The 24125-nt window shown below is 36.7% G+C and overlaps 3 protein-coding genes across 3 annotated transcripts; all 3 read right to left on the reverse strand.

Annotated features, from left to right (window-relative positions):
• Positions 1 to 27: 27 nt before the first annotated feature.
• Positions 28 to 10475, reverse strand: LOC127653771 (caveolin-2-like). The gene is made up of 5 exons (XM_052140543.1): positions 10456 to 10475; positions 3571 to 3628; positions 1105 to 1283; positions 744 to 839; positions 28 to 198 (listed from the first exon to the last, which is right to left on the reverse strand). Exons 1-5 carry the CDS (start codon positions 10473 to 10475, stop codon positions 177 to 179), a joined length of 375 nt encoding a protein of 124 aa, XP_051996503.1. The 3' UTR covers positions 28 to 176.
• Positions 9592 to 13487, reverse strand: LOC127653808 (probable G-protein coupled receptor). The gene is made up of 2 exons (XM_052140583.1): positions 13082 to 13487; positions 9592 to 12014 (listed from the first exon to the last, which is right to left on the reverse strand). Exon 2 carries the CDS (start codon positions 11922 to 11924, stop codon positions 10638 to 10640), a length of 1287 nt encoding a protein of 428 aa, XP_051996543.1. The 5' UTR covers positions 11925 to 12014; positions 13082 to 13487; the 3' UTR covers positions 9592 to 10637.
• A 1355-nt stretch (positions 13488 to 14842) lies between these two features.
• On the reverse strand, positions 14843 to 23743 carry LOC127653805 (protein mono-ADP-ribosyltransferase PARP3-like). Its single transcript, XM_052140579.1, has 11 exons — positions 23699 to 23743; positions 22093 to 22290; positions 21817 to 21942; positions 21452 to 21631; positions 21165 to 21312; positions 20422 to 20642; positions 18337 to 18492; positions 18002 to 18082; positions 17490 to 17667; positions 16191 to 16334; positions 14843 to 16065 (listed from the first exon to the last, which is right to left on the reverse strand). Exons 2-11 carry the CDS (start codon positions 22270 to 22272, stop codon positions 15884 to 15886), a joined length of 1596 nt encoding a protein of 531 aa, XP_051996539.1. The 5' UTR covers positions 22273 to 22290; positions 23699 to 23743; the 3' UTR covers positions 14843 to 15883.
• Positions 23744 to 24125: the final 382 nt, after the last annotated feature.

Consider the following 24125-nt stretch of genomic DNA (forward strand, 5'->3'; position numbering starts at 1 on the left):
ATGGAATTTTCAACATTCCCTTCAAATGGAAATTTTCCTTGGTTCTGTGCATTGATTAATGTTTTGCCAAATAGGTGCTAATGAACTAATTCCCCAAAACCTCTGCAGAAGGAGGAGATGGCAATGTCCAACACGCTGTGCACCTTTGCCCAGTGCTAGTTTATTATGACCAAGAACTACACACAGTGAATTATCAGCCTAAAAAGGAGAGAAGACAGATAAGTTATCATTAGTATCTTCTTTTACACTTAAACCCAGCTTTTGTCACAGTTGGGTATATTTCCTTGAAAAGATACTTTTGTGTAAGATATTCATCCATGGAAAATACATATACATGTTATTTTAGCTACACTTGGCAATTATGGTTCCACAAGGTTCTGTCCTGGGCTCCTCATGTTTTGAATTATCATTAACAGGGAGCATACCAGCTACAGTAGACCTTTGGTTAATAATAAAGAGCTGTATTGCAGCCACCTGAAGTGATCTAAGCTCAACAGATTTCCACTACAGGTCAACTCTGTCAATGAATTCAGTTTGTTGATGGCCTTTTTTTGCAGTTAAAAATATATTACGACATGGGTATTGCATGCTGGTCTTTTTAGCAGGACTGCCTCTAGTATAATTAGAAAACACATAAAATGAAAACCGAATGCCACACACTCTGAAATCCTTGCCTAAACAACAGATGGGGAAATGTCATTGGTAACAAGCAGGACCATAGCATGGAATTCTGGGCCCATTACCTATTAATATAATACAGTTTTGAATTAGTTGTGGGCCACCCTGTTCCTTTGGGCCCCGTAGAATCGTTATGGCCTTTCACCCCACTAGCTACAGCCCTGGTAACAAGTACATATTAAAACACTTCAGTTTTTTTGTCTATCTGTGCACATATCTTTAATTAACATTAATTAACATGTATATCAATGTATTGTATCATTTTGTCTATAAATGGCAAAACAATATACTAACAGTTAGGACTTAATTATAGATGACAACAAAACATACTGGAAATATTATTTTATTGCACAACAATGTTTTTTTTTAATGAATTGTTTGTTTGATAGTATATTGCAATTGATTGTTGACTCAGTGGTGACTCACCAGAAATGTAGACAGCTGAGGAAAGCAAAGAAAATGCCTGCCGCAACTGGGACGGCAAACAGAAGGGAAATTACTCGGTAAAGCCGAGTCTGTACTTCAAACAGAGCATGACTCCACAGCCACACCTGATCAAAGCTCCTCACTGACGCAGGCTCTGCTATCACATCCTCAAAGGTCACCTGAGCGAACACATCATGAGAAAAGCTTTTTTTTGGTTGCCAAAGCTTTAGATGTATTACTCTTCCTAACTGATATCTTGGTAACTCTGTGTAAATTGAAGTTACTTGAAGGCTAATATAACTTGAATTGTTGCTAAAGTTACATTTTATTAAAAAAAATAATTCTTACTAACAGGGTAGCTACTATATATTTTTTAGTATTATCTGTATATGCACAGTTGTGTGACAGAAAGCATGCATTTAATAATTGTTTGGTCAAAATGTTGCATTTTTACTGACTAATTGCACAGATGCAAAAAAAAAAAAATGGATTCTGTTTGCAACATTGTATGATATAATATGCTGTACACCAAAATGTACACCAAAAGTGATCTAACTGTAATTTGATAACATTAAATGGGCATTCACAAAGTCATCCTGTCATACTACTTTTTATCATAAGAGGGCAGTGTAGCATTACAAACAAAACCTACCAAACATGACCCAAGATTACCATCCATTCAGATATAGCCTAGTATAGCAGCAACACTGGACATCATTTATTTCAAAAAGCTATTGTGTAGTTCCATTTTCTCTATGAAATTTGCATTTGGAAGACCGGGCTTGTTTTCACAGAGGGACGCTGTCACAAGCAAATGTCCAATTATATGAATTCTTGTTTTCTCTAACAGATGTTATCTATGCTGGTTTTAAACACCTTTTTCAAAAAAAAATTATAATTACTTATCATTTCTGTGAATTCTATTTTCAAACAAAATTCAACAATATTTTCATAATTTTGCCCCATCATTTGGGGTAGATTTTCACAAAAGTTCCATGTGTGTTCATCAAACTTTATCTTTATTTCTGTACATATACAATGGAAATGTTCAATAGCTTTTATGTAGTCCAGCTTTGCATCTGTACAGAAACACATTTTCTATAATAACCCTACCATGAGAAGTACTTGAATAAAACATGTGACATCTAGCCCTGGTCTAACCTACAGAAACGTCCTCTCACTTTCAACTGCTTTCATTTTCATTACATGTGTAAATGTTTGTATAAACATAAAAAGATTCAACAATTAAGACATAAACTGAACAAGTTTCACAGACATGTTACTAACAGAAATGGAATAATGTGTCCCTGAACAAAGGGGGTGGGGGGTTAATCAAAAGTAACAGTCAGTCTCTGGTGTGTTCTTGCTGTGAGATGTTACCCCACTCCTCCACCAAGGCACTTGCAAGTTCTTCGGACATTTCCTGGGGAATGGCCCTAGCCCTCAACCACTGATCCAAAAGGTCCCAGACGTGCTCAATGAGCTTGAGATCCGGGCTCTCCACTGGCTATGGCAGAACACTGACATTCGCAGTATGGCTAGTTGCATTATCATGCTGGAGGGTCATGTCAGAATGAGCCTACAGGGAGGGTACCACATGAGGGAGGATGATGTCTTCCCTGTAACGCACAGCATTAAGATTGCCTGCAATGACAAGCTCAGTCCGATGATGTTATGACACACTGCCCCAGAACATGACGGACACTCCACCTCCAAATTGATCCAGAGTACAGGCCTCGGTGTAACGTTCATTCCTTTGACTATAAACGCAAGTCCGACATCACCCCTGGTGAGTCAAAACCGTGACTTGTCAGTAAAGAGCACTTTTCGCCTGTGCTGTCTGGTCCAGGAAAGGTGGGTTTGTGCCCATTGGTGGCATTTTCTGCCGGTGATGTCTGGTAAGGATCTGCCTTACAACAGGCCTACAAACCCTCAGTCCAGCCTCTCTCAGCCTATTGCAGACAGTCTGAGCAATGATGGAGGGATTGTGCATTTGATGGCAGTTGTTGTTGCCATCCTGTACCTGTCCCGCAGGTGTGATATTCAGATGTACCGATCCTGTGCAGGTGTTGTTACACGTGGTCTGCCACTGCGTGGACGATCAGCTGTCCTTCCTGTCTCCCTGTAGAACTGTCTCAGGCATCTCACAGTACAGACATTGCAATTTATTGCCCTGGCCACATCTGCAGTCCTCATACCTCCATGCAGCATGCCTAAGGCACGTTCACGCAGATGAGCAGGGACCCTTTCACACAATTATTTTTAAAATACAGTGATCTGAAAAAGGGACGCTTCTTTTTTACTGAGTTTAGCTAATAAAGAGGAAAGAAAAAAATGTGTCTCACAATGTGAGAAAAAAAGACTAAATCAAGCTGGGTATCCACCTATTAGTATTTACACAATTAATGTCTGTTGGCCTGAAAAGAGAAGGCCATTATTCTGCACAGTGTGGATTGTATGACTCACCTTTAGACATTTGTTGATTCCCTTTGGGTCTCTGTCCTTTAAGAGAGCTTTTGTTTTACTGCGAGCAGCAAATTAATCCTGCTGTCCTTCTGTTTGCTTTTCTGTAGCACCACAAGTATTTTAATACATTTCATGGTGATTCAGGAGTGAAGAATCCCCCTTCCTCTACAATTATCTCTACATATATAGTGATGTCTTCTGAAGATGCTTCCTGGTCCGTGATGTGCAATATGTGTGTATTGTTTTGTGTGTGTGATTGAGTTAGATGCTAGCTGTAGAAATATGTGTGCAATGTGCAGACTTACTACTTTCCAAATTAGTTCTCCAAGAGGCAGGCCTGTTTCTAGCTATAAGCGGTATACGGGTATGCTTAGGGCCCCTGAGCCACCAGGGCAGAAGCTGCGATTAAGACTCAGTTATTTATTATGGCTCAATTAGACAGGTATAGGGGGCCCACTTGTGGTGGGGCACTAAGTAGGATTTTGCTTAGGGTTCCCATATGCTCAGAAACAGCCCTGTCAAGAGGGCAACTCAAATGACTGGCTTGATTTAACACATGGCAGAGGATGGATATTGGATGGGTATTTGGTCCATGCATGAGAATGCATTTTGTTCTATAGTAAGGAACTGTATCACAGCTCTTGGGCACTCCCTGTTGGTCTCCAAACACAGAACAACTTGCAGTATATTTTTATGGTGCAATCTTGTTTATAACAGGACAAGGACTCTTCACTGTGTGTATCTTTCCTCTTGCTTGTGTTAGCAGTGTTCCGGACAGACATGCTGTCTGTATATGCGTTGCTCTATGACACACAACGGTCGATCCTACTTTGGCTTTGTTCTACATTTATTTAAATAAGTGGAGCAAAAATAGACAAAATATTAGGCAATATTGTGACTAAAAATCAAGTCACTCGCTATGGCTATAAATGTTGTAAAAGCAATAGAACACTTGCAATTGTGCAGTTGTACTGACTATAAGCATGGCTGTGGCCTGCAGCCGAATCACAGCCGTGCTGATATCAACATTGCTACTTGGTCGTATGATATTGCTTAAAGTGATTATTCACCCAAAAATGAAAATATTTACTTCATTTTCTCACCCTCATGCAATCCCAGAAGTGTATGACTTTCATTATTCTGCTGAACACAAACAAAGATTTTTAGAAGATTATCTCAGTTTTGTTAGTCCATTTAGTGCAAGTGAATGGTGACCAGAATTCAGAAGATTCAGAAAAAGGACATAAAGACAGCATAAACGTTATCCGTACGACTCCTGTGGTTAAACCTATATCCTCTGAAATGATATACCGGTAATGGGTGTGGGTGAGAAACCGTTCAATATTTAAGTCTTTTTTACTACAAATCTTTGTTTGTGTTTTGCAGAAGAAAGAAAGTCATACACATCCTTGAGATGTTGCTTTTTGGGTGAACTATCCCTGTAAATATCATCAGTAGGTGAAAGTACATGTACATTTTACTGTTATTTATATTCACCTCAGTTGCCTTTTAAACAACAGCCTAGAGCAAAGCAAGAATAGGAAGAGATTGTGAACACAAATCTGCAGAATCTGGCCATCCACTGTTGATCTTTTTGATGTCAAGTATATGTTGCTGATTTTATTCAAAAGTAATATGGCAATGATTTTCATTTACTGTAGATTATTCAAAGAAAATGACTCAGATGTCCCACCAGAGAGTGATAATATTACAAAATATGTGCCATTTTTGAGTGCCAACTTACTGTATTTTGACTGAGTTTAATTTTAGGATCTTCTTAGGTTGTTGTGGATTACTGCCTTTGATTATGACCGATTCATTAATTAATAATTTATAGTAGACTGACATGTGAAATGGTACAATCAGTTCATTAAAAGAACCTTCTCAAAATAATGATTTGCACACAAATCAGCACCACTATGACTTGAAAGCAAGTTTTATTCTATATCTACCTAATAATGCATAATAGAACAGAGAATATTTAGAATATTGCATATTCACAATAAAACATTCCATGTCTTTTAAGATTTTAATGATTTCCATTCATATTTCAGACTCTGAAAACAGTTTTAAAATTCTGCAATATTTCAGGTTTTCCATGACCACTATAACCTGATTTAACAATGTGCTTCCAGGAGCATCTGCATTCTTCAGCCTTTACAGCCTTTAAGAGATCATCTTCCAGAGTCATCTTTTAATAACCACAGTCAGCCTTGACTGTCTGTGAGGGGACCTCTTTTTTATCTGAGAGCTGAAACATTGTTAATTTCCCCAGACAGGCCTTCCAGAGAGTCGTCATGAGCAAGGATATAGGCTGATAAATGTACCTCCTAAAAATCCTGAATTCTATGAGTCATCAATATTATGACCTTTAAAAGGGAGGCATCTTGTGCTAGAGATTCATTATATTTATTAATCTATCTTATCTTTTTTCTGTTACTGAGATACTTCAGTTTTCACCTTCATACTACAGAGATACTCTTATACTTCGGATAATAACACTGATTAGTTTCCAAACTGTTGTGTAACAGGACTAATTCCCCAAACGGCTTGACCTAAAAACATCTGGCATCTGGGAGTGGAGGACTGTTTTTAAATTGGTTTACCAATTTATATATAAGCCCTTTCTTTACAGTGAAGAGTGTGGCCTTCAAAATATTACAGTATTAAAAAATCCTCATTAGAGGTTAAAGCACAATGTACACAATTTGTTCACTTTTGAATGCAAATCTGCGGTGTGTGAGACTGGAAATGCCAGAGTAAAGAAGATTTGTGATGTAAAGTAAATACTGAATTTTACCATGATATTGCTTTAAAAGTATAATCGTGTTCGTAATCTGAGTTTCCACACCCACTGTGTCGCTATCAAAAGGGCACGCATGCGCTGACAACCTCCGAAACTTACTGACATCTACCTGAAATAAACTAACTCTGGAACATTACCTATTCCGGAGCAGGTTATGTTCAGAGAGTAAGTTGCAAGGCTACTAACATATCCTGAAAGTTAGCTCAGTTTTTGGAACCGAAAGTTGAGGTTATCCAAAAAGTTGCTTAACCTGCTTTCTGGAATACCCCTCTGGTCTTCATCTCTTTATTTACTGTGTTTTTGGAGGGGGTGGGTTTGTCGCTGATCAGCTGACTGCAATTTCACCCCTCTTTAATCATTTTTCTTTAATCTTCACTTCAACATGTCTAAAGCCTTTCAGGTTCTAATTTTACCTGGCCTTGTTTTGATCATGACAGGGACACTCCACTTTGCGAATTCCTAATCATGCTACATGTATCTGCTTCTCTCTCTGGCCCTCCCCTCTATTCCTGACTCTCTCTCTCTCTCTCTCTCTCTCTCTCTCTCTCTCTCTCTCTCTCTCTCTTGCTCTCTCCTCTTGCATGGCTCGTTGTCTCATTGTTTGAAGTGACAGACCAGGTCACTCTTTATTGAATCACTGATGAGAAAGGACCTGTTTTGAACTAGATCCATGGCGGGTTACATCATGCTAGCTTCTTATAATAGACTTTCATTATAATTTTTTCCTCTACTTACAGGTAGGCAGCACTCTGTTGACAGTTTTCTTTAGTTATCCTCTTTTTTTCTCACTGAAGGGTGAAAATCAAGTAAAAGCAATGACGATCTCCCTCATAACATAATGAAACGAACAGGCATTGCTTTGTCTCATTTCATGCCTGTTGGCTCTTGCCAGAAAAATAAAATGATCATGTAATCTCAATTTTATGATCAAGTGAATGTCACAAAACCTGACAAGAAAATGAAACATATTCTTAAGCCCATTACGATTTTTTATTTGTATTTTTTGCATTGAGACATTATAATTTTCATGGCAATTAAGCACATTTCCCATACCAATTTTCGTTACCGTACTGCAAAACAATTAACTGTCATTACTGCAATATGAGGAAATATTAATTAATTAACATTTTGTATAAAACATTGAATTGCTTTTTGCACAATTTTATAAATCAATTTATTATAGTACATTAATTAATTTATAGAGTTGGGGTACTCGAGTTTGAACTCGGACTCGAGTCCAAGTCACATGTCCAATTTTAATGGACTTTGACTTGTCACTGACTCATTTGTATGCATTTGTACACAGACTTAACTCAGACTAGAGCCTTTGGTACTCTGTATTTTTATTCCGATGACATTTGTTATGAAATGAAAAAAAGTTGTAGATATAGTTGTTTCAATGTGTTTCAGAAAACACACGCGCACACACATACGCACATGTACAGTCACAATCATCAGTCAACCAATATGCTTGAATGTTACTAAAGAGAATACTGTATAACATGGTCTACCGAGGTGGCTGGCATGCCAAAAACATAAAGACAGGTATGTATCCAATGTAATAGAGCTAAACAAGGCAGTTTCACACCACATGCAACCTGACAACAGGTAAAATTGCATGTGGCATTTGTGCAGCCAAGACGGTGCTCGCAGTGCGGTTTCATCGTGGTTAGAAACTGCCCTGCATTGTGCGTTTTCCCACAAATGAACTAGAAAATCATGTCAGTGATGACATGGCCCTTATAATATCAGTGGGCTTTTCCAGTGTTTTTCGATGAAGCATTTGTAGTCAAATCATGAGACGTAACTTCTCAGTGCTTACCCGCCTGGGGTAAAAGGCCTCAAGGGGGCTTATAGTGAACTTGTGTACCTACCGAGGCAATATTTATAGGACATATGCAAATACTTTTGAGATAGCAAGATGCTTTTTTGAGAAACAAATTAAGATGATCCTTACTCAAAATATTCCCTTCAGAAAAGGGTGCATCATTTCTTGTTAATTACAATCACATTTGGCATTTCATCACATCTCAAGTATTCTATTAACAAATTAATCTCCATTGTGATTGGATCAGTCAATGTGATCTTTTTACCCCAAATACAGTCCTTTCACTTTTTGGAAAATGTTTGATATTATGGTAAATGGTCTGCACTCATATAGCGCCTTTTAACCTTAGCGGTATTCGAAGTGTTTACACTGCATCTCATTCACCCATTCACATACACATTCACACACCAATGACGGCAGAGCTGCCATGCAAGGTGCTACCTGCCATTGTGAGCAACGTGGTGTTCAGTGTCTTGCCCAAGGACACTTCGGCATGTGATTTGAAAATTAGGTATATACATGAATTTGAAAATGACAAATAAGTATTTTGTCTCAAAATTAATGGAATAATTTCTAGTATATTCATTTGCTACATACAACATTAAAAAAAAATATTAAAAATATTACATAAAATGACCTCAAACTTTAGACATCACACACAATGATCTCATGGATCAGGAATATTTTGCAGTGCATACTGTCAAACATTTGTTTAGGAAAGTGCTTTTGAGAGTTTATAAAATCAAAGGATCCTTTTACCCCTCAGGGCCTTTAGCCCAACTGTATCCTACGCAAAAAGGGAAAAGACCTTAAAATTGCTTCATGTTATCTCATTGTGAGTAATTTTCTTTCACATATCATGATAACGATATGAATAGTACCTGCTTTTACATTTGCCATTGAAATGAGTTGATGAATTGGAAAATATCATATAGTGTATCTTAAAAAAGAAGAATGGGCTTGAAACCCTTTATTAATCTGCTAGGACAATGTTCAGAGGCACCTTGTTGCTATGCAAGTCTCTGTCTCATCACATTTCCATGGTTACAAGGACAAATGGAATTACTGACATCAGAGCCCCCTTAGATACATGGAGAAGGTTTTTGCTGTCAGCATACTGAATCAGGCCTGATGATGTAACTCATGGAATGGTGTGAGATACTGATGAGAACCATCAACTTCTTAATCTACAATAAAACAAACTTTAAGTTGTCATTAAACCGCATTTCCAAATATTAGGTAAGAATTTTTTTTTATTAGTTTCACAAAAATATGGTACATTCAGCAATACTATTATTAATGAATATGTGTGTCATAATATCAAAATACTGGCTACACGCATCATTATAAACCAAGACTTCAGTAATAGAAATGACTGAGTATGCATAAGTGGTGATGATTATGAAAGCAATTATAGATTAACGCAATGTTTTATCAGGTGGCAATAAATGAACATATAATGAAAATATTGATAAGACCTTATCTTGAGCATTTGCTGTTGTCACTGATACATGCACCATAACAACAAATTATGAGTACATAGATTACAAAAGGGGACACTGGTTCAAAGAGCAGTTAGACCAGATTTTTTGTTTTGTTGGTTCAGGAAGAAAAAATAAATAAATCTTTTTTTTCCATAGCTAAATATATTTTTTAACGATAACTCATAAAACTTTAAGGACAGCCCTAGCATGAGCTCTACAGTTATAAATCAATGGTAAATGCTTCTGTTGAAGCCATTATTTCAATCTAAAAATAAATTCCAGGTGAAGATCTACATTGCATGGTGCTGAAGAGAAATGCGCCACCAATCCAAAAACCACAGCCACCAAAGTGTGCCAAACAAGCTCTGCAGCGACAGCCCCCTTGATTGACATACAGTGAATGATGCAATCGAGTCGGTCATCCTATACACTCAAATCTGAATATTTTGCAATAAAATGTAAATCTATTGTTTCAAAACTTACAATCAACAACTTTTTCTATTGTTTTGGTAATTTGTTTCGGTAATTCGCACGCAATCAGTAACAGTGGGATTGTAGTTCATTCCCTCATGAAACACATTAAGGACACAGCCTTGTACTTTTGTCTTTTGTACCTTTTGTCTGATTTTAAAATATTTTTGGCTTCCAATCAAAGATTGTAATGGTTTAATTCACATCAGAGCTGGATGGTTTGGTTCACGGCTTAGAACTCTTTTATGAAGCATTCTTTGTATTCCTATAGAAAAATACTTCCGAAACCAAGTCACCTGAAAATGAAGGTGGGCATGGTTGCTCTCTATTACATGATTCTTTCTACTGGCTTTGCATTGGGCAAAATGCTAATGAATTTTCATAAGTCATAACATTTCATAAATTTTTTGTTTCAATTTGTAATTAGATTCATGCACATAACGGTCTTCTTTTAAAACACAAAACTTCAAACTTATGTTTATTCCTCAGGGATCTGGCCAGGTAATCTGGCACCCTGGTCCACAGTGTTCTTTGGGCTGGAATTGCCACAACAAGGTCTGGTGATCTCAGCTGTGCTGCTGGTCCTCTGCAGGAACTGCAGAAGGTTCTCCTGGATGGAACCTTCATGACTGGAGGCTCGAAGTTCTATAGGTCTACTGGTGCAACATTTTCTTAGTTTTATGAGTTCCTCCCGGATCTGTCTGTTCAGAAGACCATAAAAGAATGGATTCACTGCAAACGAGGAGTACGCTAGCCAAGTGACAGCCTCTTCAATGTCTCCTGGGCTCTGAAGTGGAGTGATGATAGACATGTAAAGATGGAAACTGAAGTATGGAAGCCAGCATATGAGAAACTGTCCCACAATGACAACTAGGGTGATAGCAGCCTTTCCACCCCCAAAGACCCTCTCTGGAGACAATCTCTGGGGAAGGCTTCGGGTTGTGGTTATCATAGTGGTCTGACTGTTGATAGAATCTGAGCGACGCTTGGCTTCGTTAGCTGTCCATGTCGGCATCAGGACGTGCTGACGGGCAGCTGTTCGTGCAACTTTGTACACATTGCAATATACAGTGAAGATCACAACGGCAGGGACCAAGAAACAAAACACACTGAAGAGAATAGCAAAAACGTTCCTGAGGCGACTGTGGCTCCAGTGTAAAGAGCAATGGGCTGCTGCAATGGAGCTCTGGTTCCCATATGATGGCCAACCAAGAAGTGTAACCAAAGCCATCAAAACAGATTTCACCCAAATAAAGACCATAACGCCAAGTGCAAGGTTTAAAGTCATCTTTACCTCATAACGCATAGGGTGAACAATGTAGTAGTAGCGCTCTATACTAATTGCAGTCACAGTAAGAATAGAGGCACATATGAGGAACACATTTAGAAAGATGTAGACCTGGCACTCTAGAACTGTGAATGCCACAGTGCTGAAAAATGGTGAACTTGACACTATCCCAAGAGGCATCAATAATATAGCACAAAGCAAGTCAACTGCACAAAGATGACACACAAATACATATTTCTTCATATGCGGGGCTCGAGCTATGGCCACCATAACTCCACTGTTGCCCAATAGGGCTGCAAGGTTAAGGGTTACCATGCAAAAGAGCCCAACAAGATCCTTAATCTGGGATTCCGAGTGGATGACCTCCTCCAAGCTGGGAGGGGTAGGCTTGGTTGTACTCCGCTGGTCAGACATGTAATTTGAAGTCGTGTGATTGGTCAGGAGACCGAGCATCAGACCTGGTATGGCTCTCTCCATACTTCACAGTTTAGAGATAGTCTCAGGCTTCTCCATGTTTTTTCGTTGTTTTCTTTTCGTTTTATCTCCTGGTTTGTTGGGAAATCATGTCTGAGGAGAAATAAAAGGATTTTTGTTGTATAAATTAAAGATGAAAGTTGCTTCCCAGAGAAAAATACTATATATATCTGAACAATTTTGTTACGGTAAATTCACGCTGCGTATATTACAAATCACAGTCCATAAATTGACAAGAGACTATTACTTCTTAATAATTATAAGATTATTGTGCCATTAAAACGGTCATAATGAGGAAAGGTGCATGTTTTATATCCATAATGATTAGTTATATAATGTAAACTAATAACACCTCCATTACTCCATCACACACATTATACAGATAGAGATATCCCCTTCATGTCTACTAAACATTTATTGCCAGAACAACACAGGGCGTTGTTACATTATCACAAAATACACTTTTGTGCAATTAAAGATGGAAATTCCCTTTCTTTTGAATCTTGGAAAATCTCAAAATGAAAAGTAATTAGAAAGTAAGCACATTTGCCCTGCTGTGTGTTCTTTGAAATGTTGATCACCTTTGTAAGGTGCCTGGAAAGACATTGTCAATTTCCTTTCACTTGACCCTTCATGGAAAATCTTCCTTAGTTTTTTCTACCTACTCACCAGGACTCTCTATTTGCTAATGAGAGCAAAACAAAACCCTGCACTTCCTTGCTAACAACTGACAGATACTTTGACCCAACAGGAGCATCGTGTTTTTTTTTTTTTTTTTTTTTTGCATGATAGGGGATGTTGACCTTAAGGGATCAATGAAGATGGAGGACAACGAGACTGTTGTTATTGTTGTTTTTTGTCTGTGGGAGTCAAGTATGAGTCATACCTGATTGTGTGCCGTGGCCTCCCCACAACACCCACCTACATCCTGACCCTTCCTCTCCCCCACACAGAGGGTCTAAAGCAGTGAGATCATGGCCCCTCGCATAAACTTTATCTCACTTTACAGGAAATTTGAAAATACATGTTCCACTGAACTAAAATGTGTGAACTACTGTCATGTCAGTTTTTGCTCTGCTGTTCTGAATTAATCTCACATGTTGCGCAGACACTCATTATTCACAATTGGCAGTAAAGGCAGAAAATTAGATTTTTCTTACCTGTCAACCACTGGAACATCTTCACTTTTTCAGACAATTCTCCAATCAGATTTGGGATTAGAACATATGAACATGTTTCACAAATGTGGAAACTTTTTCCTATAAGGCTTTTGCTACACCTGCAGACATTTAAGCAAGTACAGTATTCTGGTATTTTCACATCAGAAAGTGACGTGAAATCCCATCTCACTCAGCATTTCAGGTGACTTGAATGAAGACCAACCAAAGGAGATCATAATGCCTTGCAAGTGTTATCATGCAGAACAGATTATCACTGGCTCCAATGAGCAAAGTTCATACAGGTGTTCCTTTTCCATCTGAAAAGATCCAGGTGAAGAATGGATATGGTCCCACCTGCTCTTCCAGTTGTCAGCAATGTTAATCAGTATTTACACCACTTAGGTCGATGTCTGTCAGGATGCTTTCTCACCCTGTGTCCGGTGCTGTGGAGGGCTGTGACTGTCACACATTGTATCATTGTGATTTTTTTCTTCCTCTTTCAAACAGACACATTCTCCACTGTCCTCCAGAGCGGCAGTCATCCCCTGGGTCCTACTGCACACCAATAATCATGATCCATTGGTAGCCTGGTTACAAACTCAACTCCTTTATTTACTGATAAGGATATGATGTGGGTTCACCATTAGTATCTCACCCTTTTAAACATGTTAACATTCATTGCTGTGCAATTACAGACACACAGAAATACACATGTATCCACATAGAATCAAATGTAACTGCAATTAATTAACTTTTTGTGAATTTCACTGTGAACATACAGTACATGTGACAGTGTTATGTTATACTGTATCTTAGTGTTTAGTCAAGAAACCTTTCCAAAATAATGTAAATTTTACTGAAGGAGATAGGTAAGAGCCGTAGACATGTTATTTTGTAATTGTAATTTGTATTTGACTGATTTTCAATTAGCTTCTTGTGAATAAACATCTCAGGAAAATGATTTTACAATAAAGATATTGTTTTCTTTAAAGTACTCAGTAGGGGAGGTAGAGACTTAGTGTATTTGTTTTAATATGACACTTCAGAGTAAAAACTATTTTGCTATGAAATATGAGGTATTTCAATGCAAAGTTATTACTCTTAATTTTTTATAATATTTGTTGAGTGACAAGTTGCACAAAAACATGTTAATATAATTAAACACAATATTTGAAAATGAAAGTAAATATCATGCCATAATACTGAAAAACACTCAATTAAATTAAACTAATATAAAGTGCAGGCAGTTTTAAGTCATATTTTTAGTACAGAAATGTGCAAACAAATTGATATATATATATATATATGTATATGTATATGTGTGTGTTTATTATATCAGTGATTTAGAATATGTTATAGTAAAAAGAACACTACATCAATATATAATATATATAGTATAAATCTAATAGATATTTTAATCGTATGTAATTTAATGCTTTTTTTGTCTCAGTACCATCAAGATAAATGTTTTATATCCATAATGATTAGTTATGTAATGAAAACTAATAACATTAACTAATAGGCTTGAGTACTAAGCTGAATGGAATATGATGCAAATAATGTGCTTGTATATACTATATACTGAGTATTAATAATGCATATATGAAGTCTAGCCAAGACTGAAATCTAAGTAAGAAATTTGAGAACACACATTGCATATTTACAGTGCTGTGGATAGAGGAAGAGGTAGTGTAGTGTAGAATAAAATATTTGTGTTTTAAAAAGTGCCATCTACTGGTAATTATGAGAACACAACAGAGAAAGTGTTGAAATATAATTATTTATTATCTTCTAGGCTTTTCATTCAGCTATAGTGGCTGACACTCACACTAACATTGATAAAAACAATCCTTAATCTTTACTTAATCTGAATTTAACATATGTATGCTATGTAAAAATGTATGTTTTTTTAAACCCTAACACACAACAAGAGAAAAAAAGGATTATATTGGGAAAATATCTGTTGGATTCATAGTGGAATATGATTGTATAAATCAAAAGTGCTTCAAACTAATAAACTGATTAAACATCCAACCAAAAGAAAAAAAGTGTTTAAATCACATATCCTTCATATGCCGTTTTTGTCACAAATGTTTGAGCAGTTTGCATGCACAGATATTTGCACGAAGAAGTGCAAGATGAGTCAGGTACATTTGGCAGCAATTATCATTTTAAAACAGGAAAGTAGAAATAAATAACATAAAACTTGCACTGTAAACCAGAACCATTTAAATTTCAGACATTCTTAAAATAAATTAGAGTATAAAATAAAATAAAAACACCCAAAAGAAAATTCAAAACATGCCCTCAAAAGGAATTTACCATTTTGATTTTTGTTTTTGCCCTTTTTTAACATTTATGACATTTTTATACAAATTGCATATTATATCAACAAAAGTGCCCAACATTTAAAGTCACTAAATTGTTTTTGTATGTATACAGTACAGAAACCTGCAGTCAGGTTAATAACATAAACAATTTGTCAGTTGTAGAACAGCAATATTAGGAAGCCATTCAAACCTCACCCAAAGAGAAGGTACAATGAGTAAACATAAAGCTATACTACCCAAAGTATGGGTTACATGATCAAAAATGTATCAAATATGTACTGGTCTTCCCAACTCAATAAAGAAAAGCCCTATCAAATCAGCATTACATTCTCTAAGTAAATTTGCTAACATAACTTCATTCTATCACCAAGATCTCAAACTATAATCAAAACATTCAACATTCAAAACTCTATAGTGAGAGTGAAAGCCCATTGCAGAAGTTGCAATATCTATAGCTGCCTTTTTCAACTCACTACCAGAGACTTTTGAACTGTAGCTCCAGGAGGTAACGGATGCGACATTGACTTTCCTTATAAATCAGATACTCACTGTTCGAGAAGCTACTTCCTTCATACTGCCGCTGATTTATGGCTTTTCCCTGAGGAACTGCCACCTGTTTGCCATCCAACTCAATAAAGACATCTTTCGAAGGATCTGTAAAAGAAGAGAGAAAAAAAATCAGACTGGAAGACTGAAGATATTGTCAGGAAATATATACCAATATTAAACAGGGTGTAGCAGACGCTGAAAAGGGATAAAGGTATGATTTTGGCGAAAACCTGGTTCTTGTTGTCCACGTGCAACTACACTGTCATAGCCAGCAGGAGCCTTTCTTAAGCTGGAATTGTCCCTTGTGATGGTGTGCTCTTTTCCCAAAGCAACTTCATTTAGAAACATAATCCCAATGTTGTTGGATGGACAGACTGCAATTAAAAATAAAAACAATAAATCTGTCAAATTTTTTCAGCATCATGTCTTTTCAAATCTGAATGACTTTATAATAGGGCTGGGATAAACGATTATTTTTTAAACGATTAATCTAGCGATTCATTTTTTTCAGTCTGATTCGATTTCGATTTGATTAATCGACTTGTGACAACACCGGTAATACCGGTTTCATCGGGGGTGGGGGTATATAAAATGTAAAAAAAAAAACATTTGCCGGGAGTTTGATTGACTGGCGATCTGATCAATCAATCATAATACGCCATTTTTGTCCGACAAAGTAGTCAGGAGAGAGAAGATTAACGTCGGTGGATTTGAATTTGAATAATGGATTGTAGGCTACCATACTGACATCATTCCGCGGTTAAAACAACAGTCCTTCTGATGTAGGCTACATTCATGTTTAGCCTATTTGATGCTATAAATTAACCAAGGAAAAGATGATCGGTTCACGAGCAGTGAAAACTTTAGGTGTCGACAACGTATTATAGCCTACTCCAACATCGAGTGCAAAGTGGGGAGTTGAAAAAAAACTTACGGTGCTCTGTCATCTCAGAGGTGGCGCCTCTTCAGATGCTGGTGCATTGCCGTGGTGCTAGAATGGAAGGCCATCTCCATTTTGCAAAGACGACATATCACAGAATTGTTTCCTTTTAAATTAAAGAATTCCCATACTTTAGAGGAACGAGTGCATGCCGCCTTGCACTTCTGATAGTCTGAGGAGCCACTCGTGTTGCTACTACTCGCCGGCGCCGCCATCTTTTGGATCCGACGAATCGACACGCATATTTTGCGTCTACGTATTTTTTGCGTCGACGTCAACTTTATAACTTTTATGTAAGTGCAAAAACAGTTCTTTTTTAGGCTTGACAGCTACTGGTCTCCATGTATTTGCATAGTAAGAAAGCAGCTCAGACATTCTGCTAACTTTTCCTTTGTTTTTTACAGAAAAAGGAAATTGTAAGGGTTTGGAACGACATGAGGTTGAGTAAATAACAGGATTTTCATTTTTGGGTGAACTATCCTTTTCATAGTGCTTATCAGTGCTGTTTGCCACTAATTAGTTATGCTTGTTTATATTGTGTCTTTCCATTTGAAGTTTATATTGATGCAAAGCAGGTTCCGTTCCTCACCGTATCCGGCAGATTTGATGTTTTCAGAAGCAAAATAGATTCCCCTGCCCACTCGTCCACCAGAATGTGGCATAATGCGAAGGCCTCTCTTCAGAATGGCTGCAACCACTGCGACATTTGTTCCATGCCACAGCAGCTTCCGGTTCTCCAAAGCATTGTTTTCACTGAAGCGCTCAGCCTGCACACAAGTAAATGCAGACACACATAGGATTTAATTAGGATTAGAAAACTCAGTAATGAACAGAATTTAGAACACCCAGTGAATCCGTGTGCTCACAGTTATTAAATTAGTTTGTAATCGAAACCTAAAAAGAGTTCTAATGAAAACAATATCAGTGTGTTCTTGTAAATTTACTTTTTTGTTTACTTTTAGTATTTGTCTGCCACCATTTCTGTTTAAAACATGCTTTAAACGTTTACTACATGCACTGAACTGTAAGTGCTTGTTTGTAATATATAAAAATAAAAATTCACATAGGTTTTAACATGTCATATTATGCATTATTATCTACCTCTGTGTCTCTGTCAACTTGCCAGACGTCCACTATAGAGATCCCTTTTTGTCCAGTGGCATTCAAGTACTTCTCAATAATCTTAAAACAAAAAAGAAAAACACAAAATTTGATTAACAAGTTTGCTATGCTGCATTTCAGTACACATAATGTATCTCTCTATATAAAAATGTTTCATAAAGCTTCGGAAACATTCCATACTGTAATTTAAAAAAAAAAAAAGACTTGGTTATATAAATAATAAAACATTATTTATAATGTCTTAAATATGTACTCTTTTGATGGTACTGTATATACATTATTTACAGTATACTGTATATGCTGTGCAAGAAAACCTTAAATACTTTGGACTTCTTATCCAGTAAAGTAAGATTGCATTTGAGAGACTGGTAGTTTTGGTCTACTGGATGAGGCACCGTGTCCTCCATCTCTTCTTTGGCTTTCTCAGACTCAGCTTTAAGACTCTGGGCAACCTCGATATCTGCAAGGACCTACAAGGTGGCGATACGAGAAAGTTTGATATAGGTCATTCTTATCTAGATGGCAATTTATCCTTTATTGTGGTATTAATAAGTAAAAGACTAAGCAGATTGGTTAAAAAAAAACACAATATGCTTAAATATGCAGATCTTAAAGGCATTTTTGCTCATTTAACTTTGTAAGCTTAATACAGTAGCAATATGACATAAGGGAGACTGGAGCTAGTTGTCACAAGGGTTAATGTACAGTATATCACTATAATGTTTCCAAATTACACAAATACTTGTCTCTAGCAGTGGTTTTATAAGTTTTAAATTAGGATTATTTGTGTAAATTCCAATTAAAATACCAAATAAAAAAAAGGAAGGTTCAAAAAAATGTCATGAACAAATTTAACCCCAAGTCAAAAGATTTAAGCACTCTGAAAAATGTTGCATAGTGAGGAGATCTTCAGAAATAATGCCATAAATAGTTTTTATTTATCAATTAAATTCATAAAATGTCCAGTAAACATAAAAAAGCTACCTTTGGCAATCTTTTCCTTCAAAACAGCACAAATTCTCCTAGATATACCTGGACAAGGTTTTTCTTGGTTGTTGGCAGATAGGATGTTCCAAGCCTCTTGGAGAACTTGCCACTATTCTTCCATCTATTTAGGTTGTCTCAATTGCGTCTGTCTCTTTATGTAATCTCAGACTAACTCAATGATGTTGAGATTCGGGCTCTGTGTGGGCCATATAATCTATTGTAGAGCTCCTTGTTATTCTTCTATTCAATTCTATTGGCAAAAGGGAATGTTGAAAACTCAAATTGATGTTATACATGTTCTGGTGTATAATGTGCACAATTTTTAATTACACAAAAAATGTATAATGCTGATTTTTATTTTTTTTCAAAAGAATGCATCACGCGGTTGGTTTTGTGATGACTTGCACGAAAAGCAGGCTTGAATTGTGCATTTCAGATGAGATGAGGAAGCATTTTTAGTGCATATAAAGCTCAGAATGACAAATGAATATCATTGCAATAACCAACATACATAACCCCCATGTCAGTTCCACTCAAACCAAAACATTGCAAACAAGGCTTAATGAGTTACTGCAGGTTTCGTGAGAATCCTTTTTTGCGAAAATGTCCCTACCCCCCTGTTGTTTTGATCGTTTTTTCCACTGATTCAGATACATCTTTCATTGCCTAAAAGTGGTGGGGCGTCGCCCCAGTAGTTTGAAAAGTGCTGGGTCAAATGCCAGCCCGTCCCCATTGCTTCGGCAGCCCTTAATACATTGATGAATAAATACGTCATAATTTAAACAATACACAATTTTGTCACATTGCGGCAATGAAAATATCCCAATGACCATCTTTTTTTTAATTGTGATAATAAGAATCGGGGGGTAAATTTGCTTCAATGTAAAAATCTTAATGGCCCTAAAAAAACAGGCTTCATTTTCTAAATGCAAAATATATATTTGTTATTTGTTTCTTTTCATTTTGGAGTAAAATAGGATCAAGGCAAGCAAACACAATGCAATGGTCAACAGTTAACGGCAACGGTCGACTAAAACTATACAATGAAAGAAGATTATAACTGAAAGGTAAATTATAAAAATATGTTCTGTTGGCCTAAAACATTGGAATAATATTTTAGTATGTTTCCACCATTTACATGTCTGTAATTGTTTTGTGTTTCTTAATTGTTTCACTTCTGAAATTATGTTGTCTCTTTAACTTTCTTTTTTTCTGGGTAACATCTGTGAAATGTTCAAGGCTTTTCTGTAGCGAAGACTTTGATGTAGGTTCCAATAGAGAAATCGACTTTCAAAAATAAACCTACCTTGAGAAATATTAACTGAAGTAAAAACTGTGACAACTAGCCCTAGTGTCCCATTCTTCTTATAACAGACATGAATTCTGTATCCAGTAACTGCTGTACAGCTTACCAAAAGCATCTCCTTCTTTCTCTGAAGGACAGAATCATCAGAGATGACAGGGGGCCTGTTGCGGCCAAAGTTATGAGGAATGATGGTAAAGAATTTGTTAGTGAGGTCTTCTAACTTGTTCTGCTCCCCCCTCTTTATTGCAGCTTCAATCTCCTCCAACACCTCAAAGCCTTTAGCTATCTGCTGCTTGCTCAGCTTCCCAAGTGGCATCTTCTTAATATCTGACAGAGAAATATATCACACATAAAACTCCTCCACAGAAAATAAAACTATTTAACATTGCAGATGCTGCTTAGAAAAGCAATAGACAGGACTGAAGCAAAGTTTTATAAGGGTTTCAACTTGTTTCACAACACAATCAAAAAATAAGTTATAAAGAACCACAGTAACATGGTCCTTAGTTTTTCATTTAAACTGGCTCTTTAAAGAAACATGCCTGTTTCAAATGTGTACATCCTGTATAAGTGGTGTGTGCATCCTAGAATGCATCACGAATCAAGCTGGTAAAAGTTCTCCATGCCCAACTCCAGTTAAATATCCACTGTAGAAACACAGAAATCACTTTATTTTCTGTTTAGAACTGCAGCTCTGTTTCGCATAGAAAGCTGTGTGAAAGCTCAACACGAGCCTGCTGTTGCAGTTACACTCACACACCACAAATGCAGGATGTGTGAAACAGGGGTTCAATTCAAAGATTCAAAGCTAAACCACAATAAACATAACAAACTGAATAACAGGCACACCCAGGTTCATGCTCGTCATGGCTTCTTTGAACATGTCGTTGTCAAAAATGAACCGGATGAGTCTTTGAGTTGCCTCATCCAGTTTACAAGGCAAAACGACGTGTTGTACATTTTTCACCTTCACATCTCCACTGTCTACAGTGTCCACCTAAAGACATACAGAACAATGGTAAAAAGTAAATGTGTGAGTCTTTGAGTCCTGGAAAGTGTCATTCGATAACAACAACTAAGATGGGAGTAATACATTAATTAAATGTTGAAAGAATTGATGAAACAGACTAAATTACCTTCACTTCAGCATCCTGGTCCCCATCTACCTCTATCAATGTGTACTTCCCTGAATGTGACACAAAGTTTTCTCGATCACTCCAATTATTCTTGGTCTTGTCTTTGAATTTCTTTTCAAAACATTTAATGGCTGCATCAACATGAGACGGACCAGCTAGATTGTTTTGGCCTGACTCTCCCTGGAAACAGTGAAAAAGACACGAGAAACGGATGAGAAATTTGTTGATTATTCAACAAAAGCAACCAGAAAGAGTGTTATGCTCATAAAGATGTTATATATTATAGACAGAGAGACAGAAAGACAGACAGATTGATTTGAATTGGAATTTGAATATTTTGACAACTTAAAAGACTTAAAACTTACCACTCTGCCCCATCTTGTCCAGCAATAGTACCTCCCTCCAGACACTAAGACTTGGATGACATAGAATTTGTTGTTGTTGTGTCCGATATTGGTTTGGTTAAGCATACAGTCAAAATCTTCATGAACCTGTTGGGTTTCACACTCTTTTCCATAAATGACTAATTTGCATTCCTACACCAACTGAAAGCTCTCCACAATCAACATCAAGTGTCAGAAGGCTGCAAGCTACAATAAAGACTTAAGAGGGTTGATCATTTAAGGCTTGTTAAGTCTCACCTCAGCATTTGATAGAGAACAAAAGCTGTCTGGTTTGCTTGAGCCCTTCACCTGCAACCCTGTTGCCTTAAGGGTCTCTTTGGCAGAGGTGAACTTGTCCTTTGGTGGAGCTTGGGGCTCCTCCTTTACCTTCTTCCCTCCAGCTTTAGCACTTGATGTTGCCCTTCGCTTAGGTGCCATCCTATTTCCTCTTATTGTCTAAGTATATTTAGGCCATATCATTATTTGTATGTACTGTATGATCCAAAGCATGATATTTCTGACCAGCACTTATGTTAAAAGAATATTCAGGGTTAATTAAAAGGAAAGCTTAGTCGACAGCATTTGTAGCATAATTACCACAAACAAATATTATGACTCATCCATTCTTTTCTTTAAAAAAAAGAAGCAGCAAAAATTGAGGTTACAGAGAGGCACTTACAATAGAAGTGAATGCGGACAATTTTTGGAAGGTTTAAAAGCAGAAATGCAAAGCTTATAATTTTATAAAAGCACTTTCATTCATTCTTATTTTAAAACTCATAGTATTATTTGAGATAAGTTGTTTACTGTTAGGGTTTACTGACATTGCATCGTCATGGCAACTAAGTTGTAAAATTCGATCTAATTTTACACAGAAAAGGTTAGTATGTTATTTATATCGCACTAAAATCATGTTTACCATTACAAGCATATTGTTTACATCTTGTGGCTATACTTATGAAATAGTATTTTAAAGTTCCTCATTTACTTCCATTGTAAATGCCTCACTGTAACACAGATTTTTACTTTTTATAAAGAAATGAAGGGGCAAGTCAAAATGACTTTTTGTGGTAACAATCAATATTATTGTAGAAGTAGATCTAGCACTACTTTACCAACTCACAAGGTGCATGGATAGAAAAAACAGGAATGGCACAGAGGAAACCTGCAACACTTGCAGTGAAAACCTGTATTAAACTTAAAATTCCTCTGTGCCAATAATCAATATTAAGCTACAAATGCTGTCGGTTGAGCTTAACTTGTCTTTAAGTCAGTTATTTTGTTGTACGTGTTCGATGTGTCTGTTAAATCTGATCAAGTCAATTAATCTGTATAGTTATATTGGTGATTAAAAGATATGCTTTTACACCTCAGGAAATAAATCCCAACAATAAAAGGCAATCAAAAGAGAATCCATTAAAATGTAATTGGACATTTCATGTCTGTTGTTCAATGTAGTTCTAGTGAGATGACGTTACTGTAAGGACATGTGAAGGCTTGACGGAACTTAATGTAAGTGACGTAGGCTACACATCCTATCAGTTTCGCTTCAAAGAAAGACTATTAAATAAATCACGGGGGCGTGTCTAGTCAACATGGATAGTTTTCTTTACTAAAAGTAACTGCCAAATGTCTTCAGGAATAGATGTATTTTGTTATAATATCGGAAATCACAAGTGGCCAGAAGCGAACGAAGGCAAATGAGCTATGGCGTTCTCGCAGCGCTAAAATCGCTAAAATAAGAGGGATTGACGCCAAATCCGCATGCAGCTGTAGCGTTGCATGGCAACATTGGTCTACAGATCTTTTGATAGTTAAACATGGATTGGATATTTTATTAATGATCGGCTGAAATGATACTGACCTGAATGCGACAAGACTGTCAAGTCTGCAGATTCACTTCCGTTTTACTCGGAGTCAAGGACACTACTAAAAGTATCGATAGGCCTACTTCCGATACTGATGTTGTATCAAAAATATCGATCCTCACACAAAAATATTATTTTTTTAACTAGGGATATTATTATTTGGTTACCTTGAACAATAATCATAAACTTCAAATGGAAATAAAATGTATTAGACGATATAAGCAAATATTCTTCCACTCATCTTAACATTCATAAATGTGTGTAATTTTTGTTAATAAGAAATAGGCCTAATAAAAAAAATAGTTAACCATGGTTTTACTAAAGGGGGTCAAACTATAGTTAGCCTGCTGTAGTGAAATAATTAATTTTTGTAAGGGTAAGCAAAACAGAAATCTACTCTTTAGGCTAAAAAAATAATGACTT

This window comes from Xyrauchen texanus, chromosome 13 (assembly GCF_025860055.1).
Source record: "Xyrauchen texanus isolate HMW12.3.18 chromosome 13, RBS_HiC_50CHRs, whole genome shotgun sequence".
In the NCBI taxonomy this organism is placed as follows: domain Eukaryota; kingdom Metazoa; phylum Chordata; class Actinopteri; order Cypriniformes; family Catostomidae; genus Xyrauchen; species Xyrauchen texanus.

Coding starts and splice junctions, on each gene's coding strand:
- LOC127653808 (XM_052140583.1), bottom strand. CDS start 11,924: ATGGAGAGAGCCATACCAGGTCTGATGCTCGGTCTCCTGACCAATCAC.
- LOC127653805 (XM_052140579.1), bottom strand. CDS start 22,272: ATGGCACCTAAGCGAAGGGCAACATCAAGTGCTAAAGCTGGAGGGAAG. Junction 21,943..22,092: donor GTTCTCTATCAAATGCTGAG/GTGAGACTTAAC, acceptor GAAACCCAACAG/GTTCATGAAGATTTTGACTG. Junction 20,643..21,164: donor CATGACGAGCATGAACCTGG/GTGTGCCTGTTA, acceptor TTTCTCTGTCAG/ATATTAAGAAGATGCCACTT.
- LOC127653771 (XM_052140543.1), bottom strand. CDS start 10,475: ATGCCCACCTTCATTTTCAG. Junction 1,284..3,570: donor GAATCAACAAATGTCTAAAG/GTGAGTCATACA, acceptor GTGTTCGCTCAG/GTGACCTTTGAGGATGTGAT. Junction 199..743: donor AAACTGTATTATATTAATAG/GTAATGGGCCCA, acceptor TCTCCTTTTTAG/GCTGATAATTCACTGTGTGT.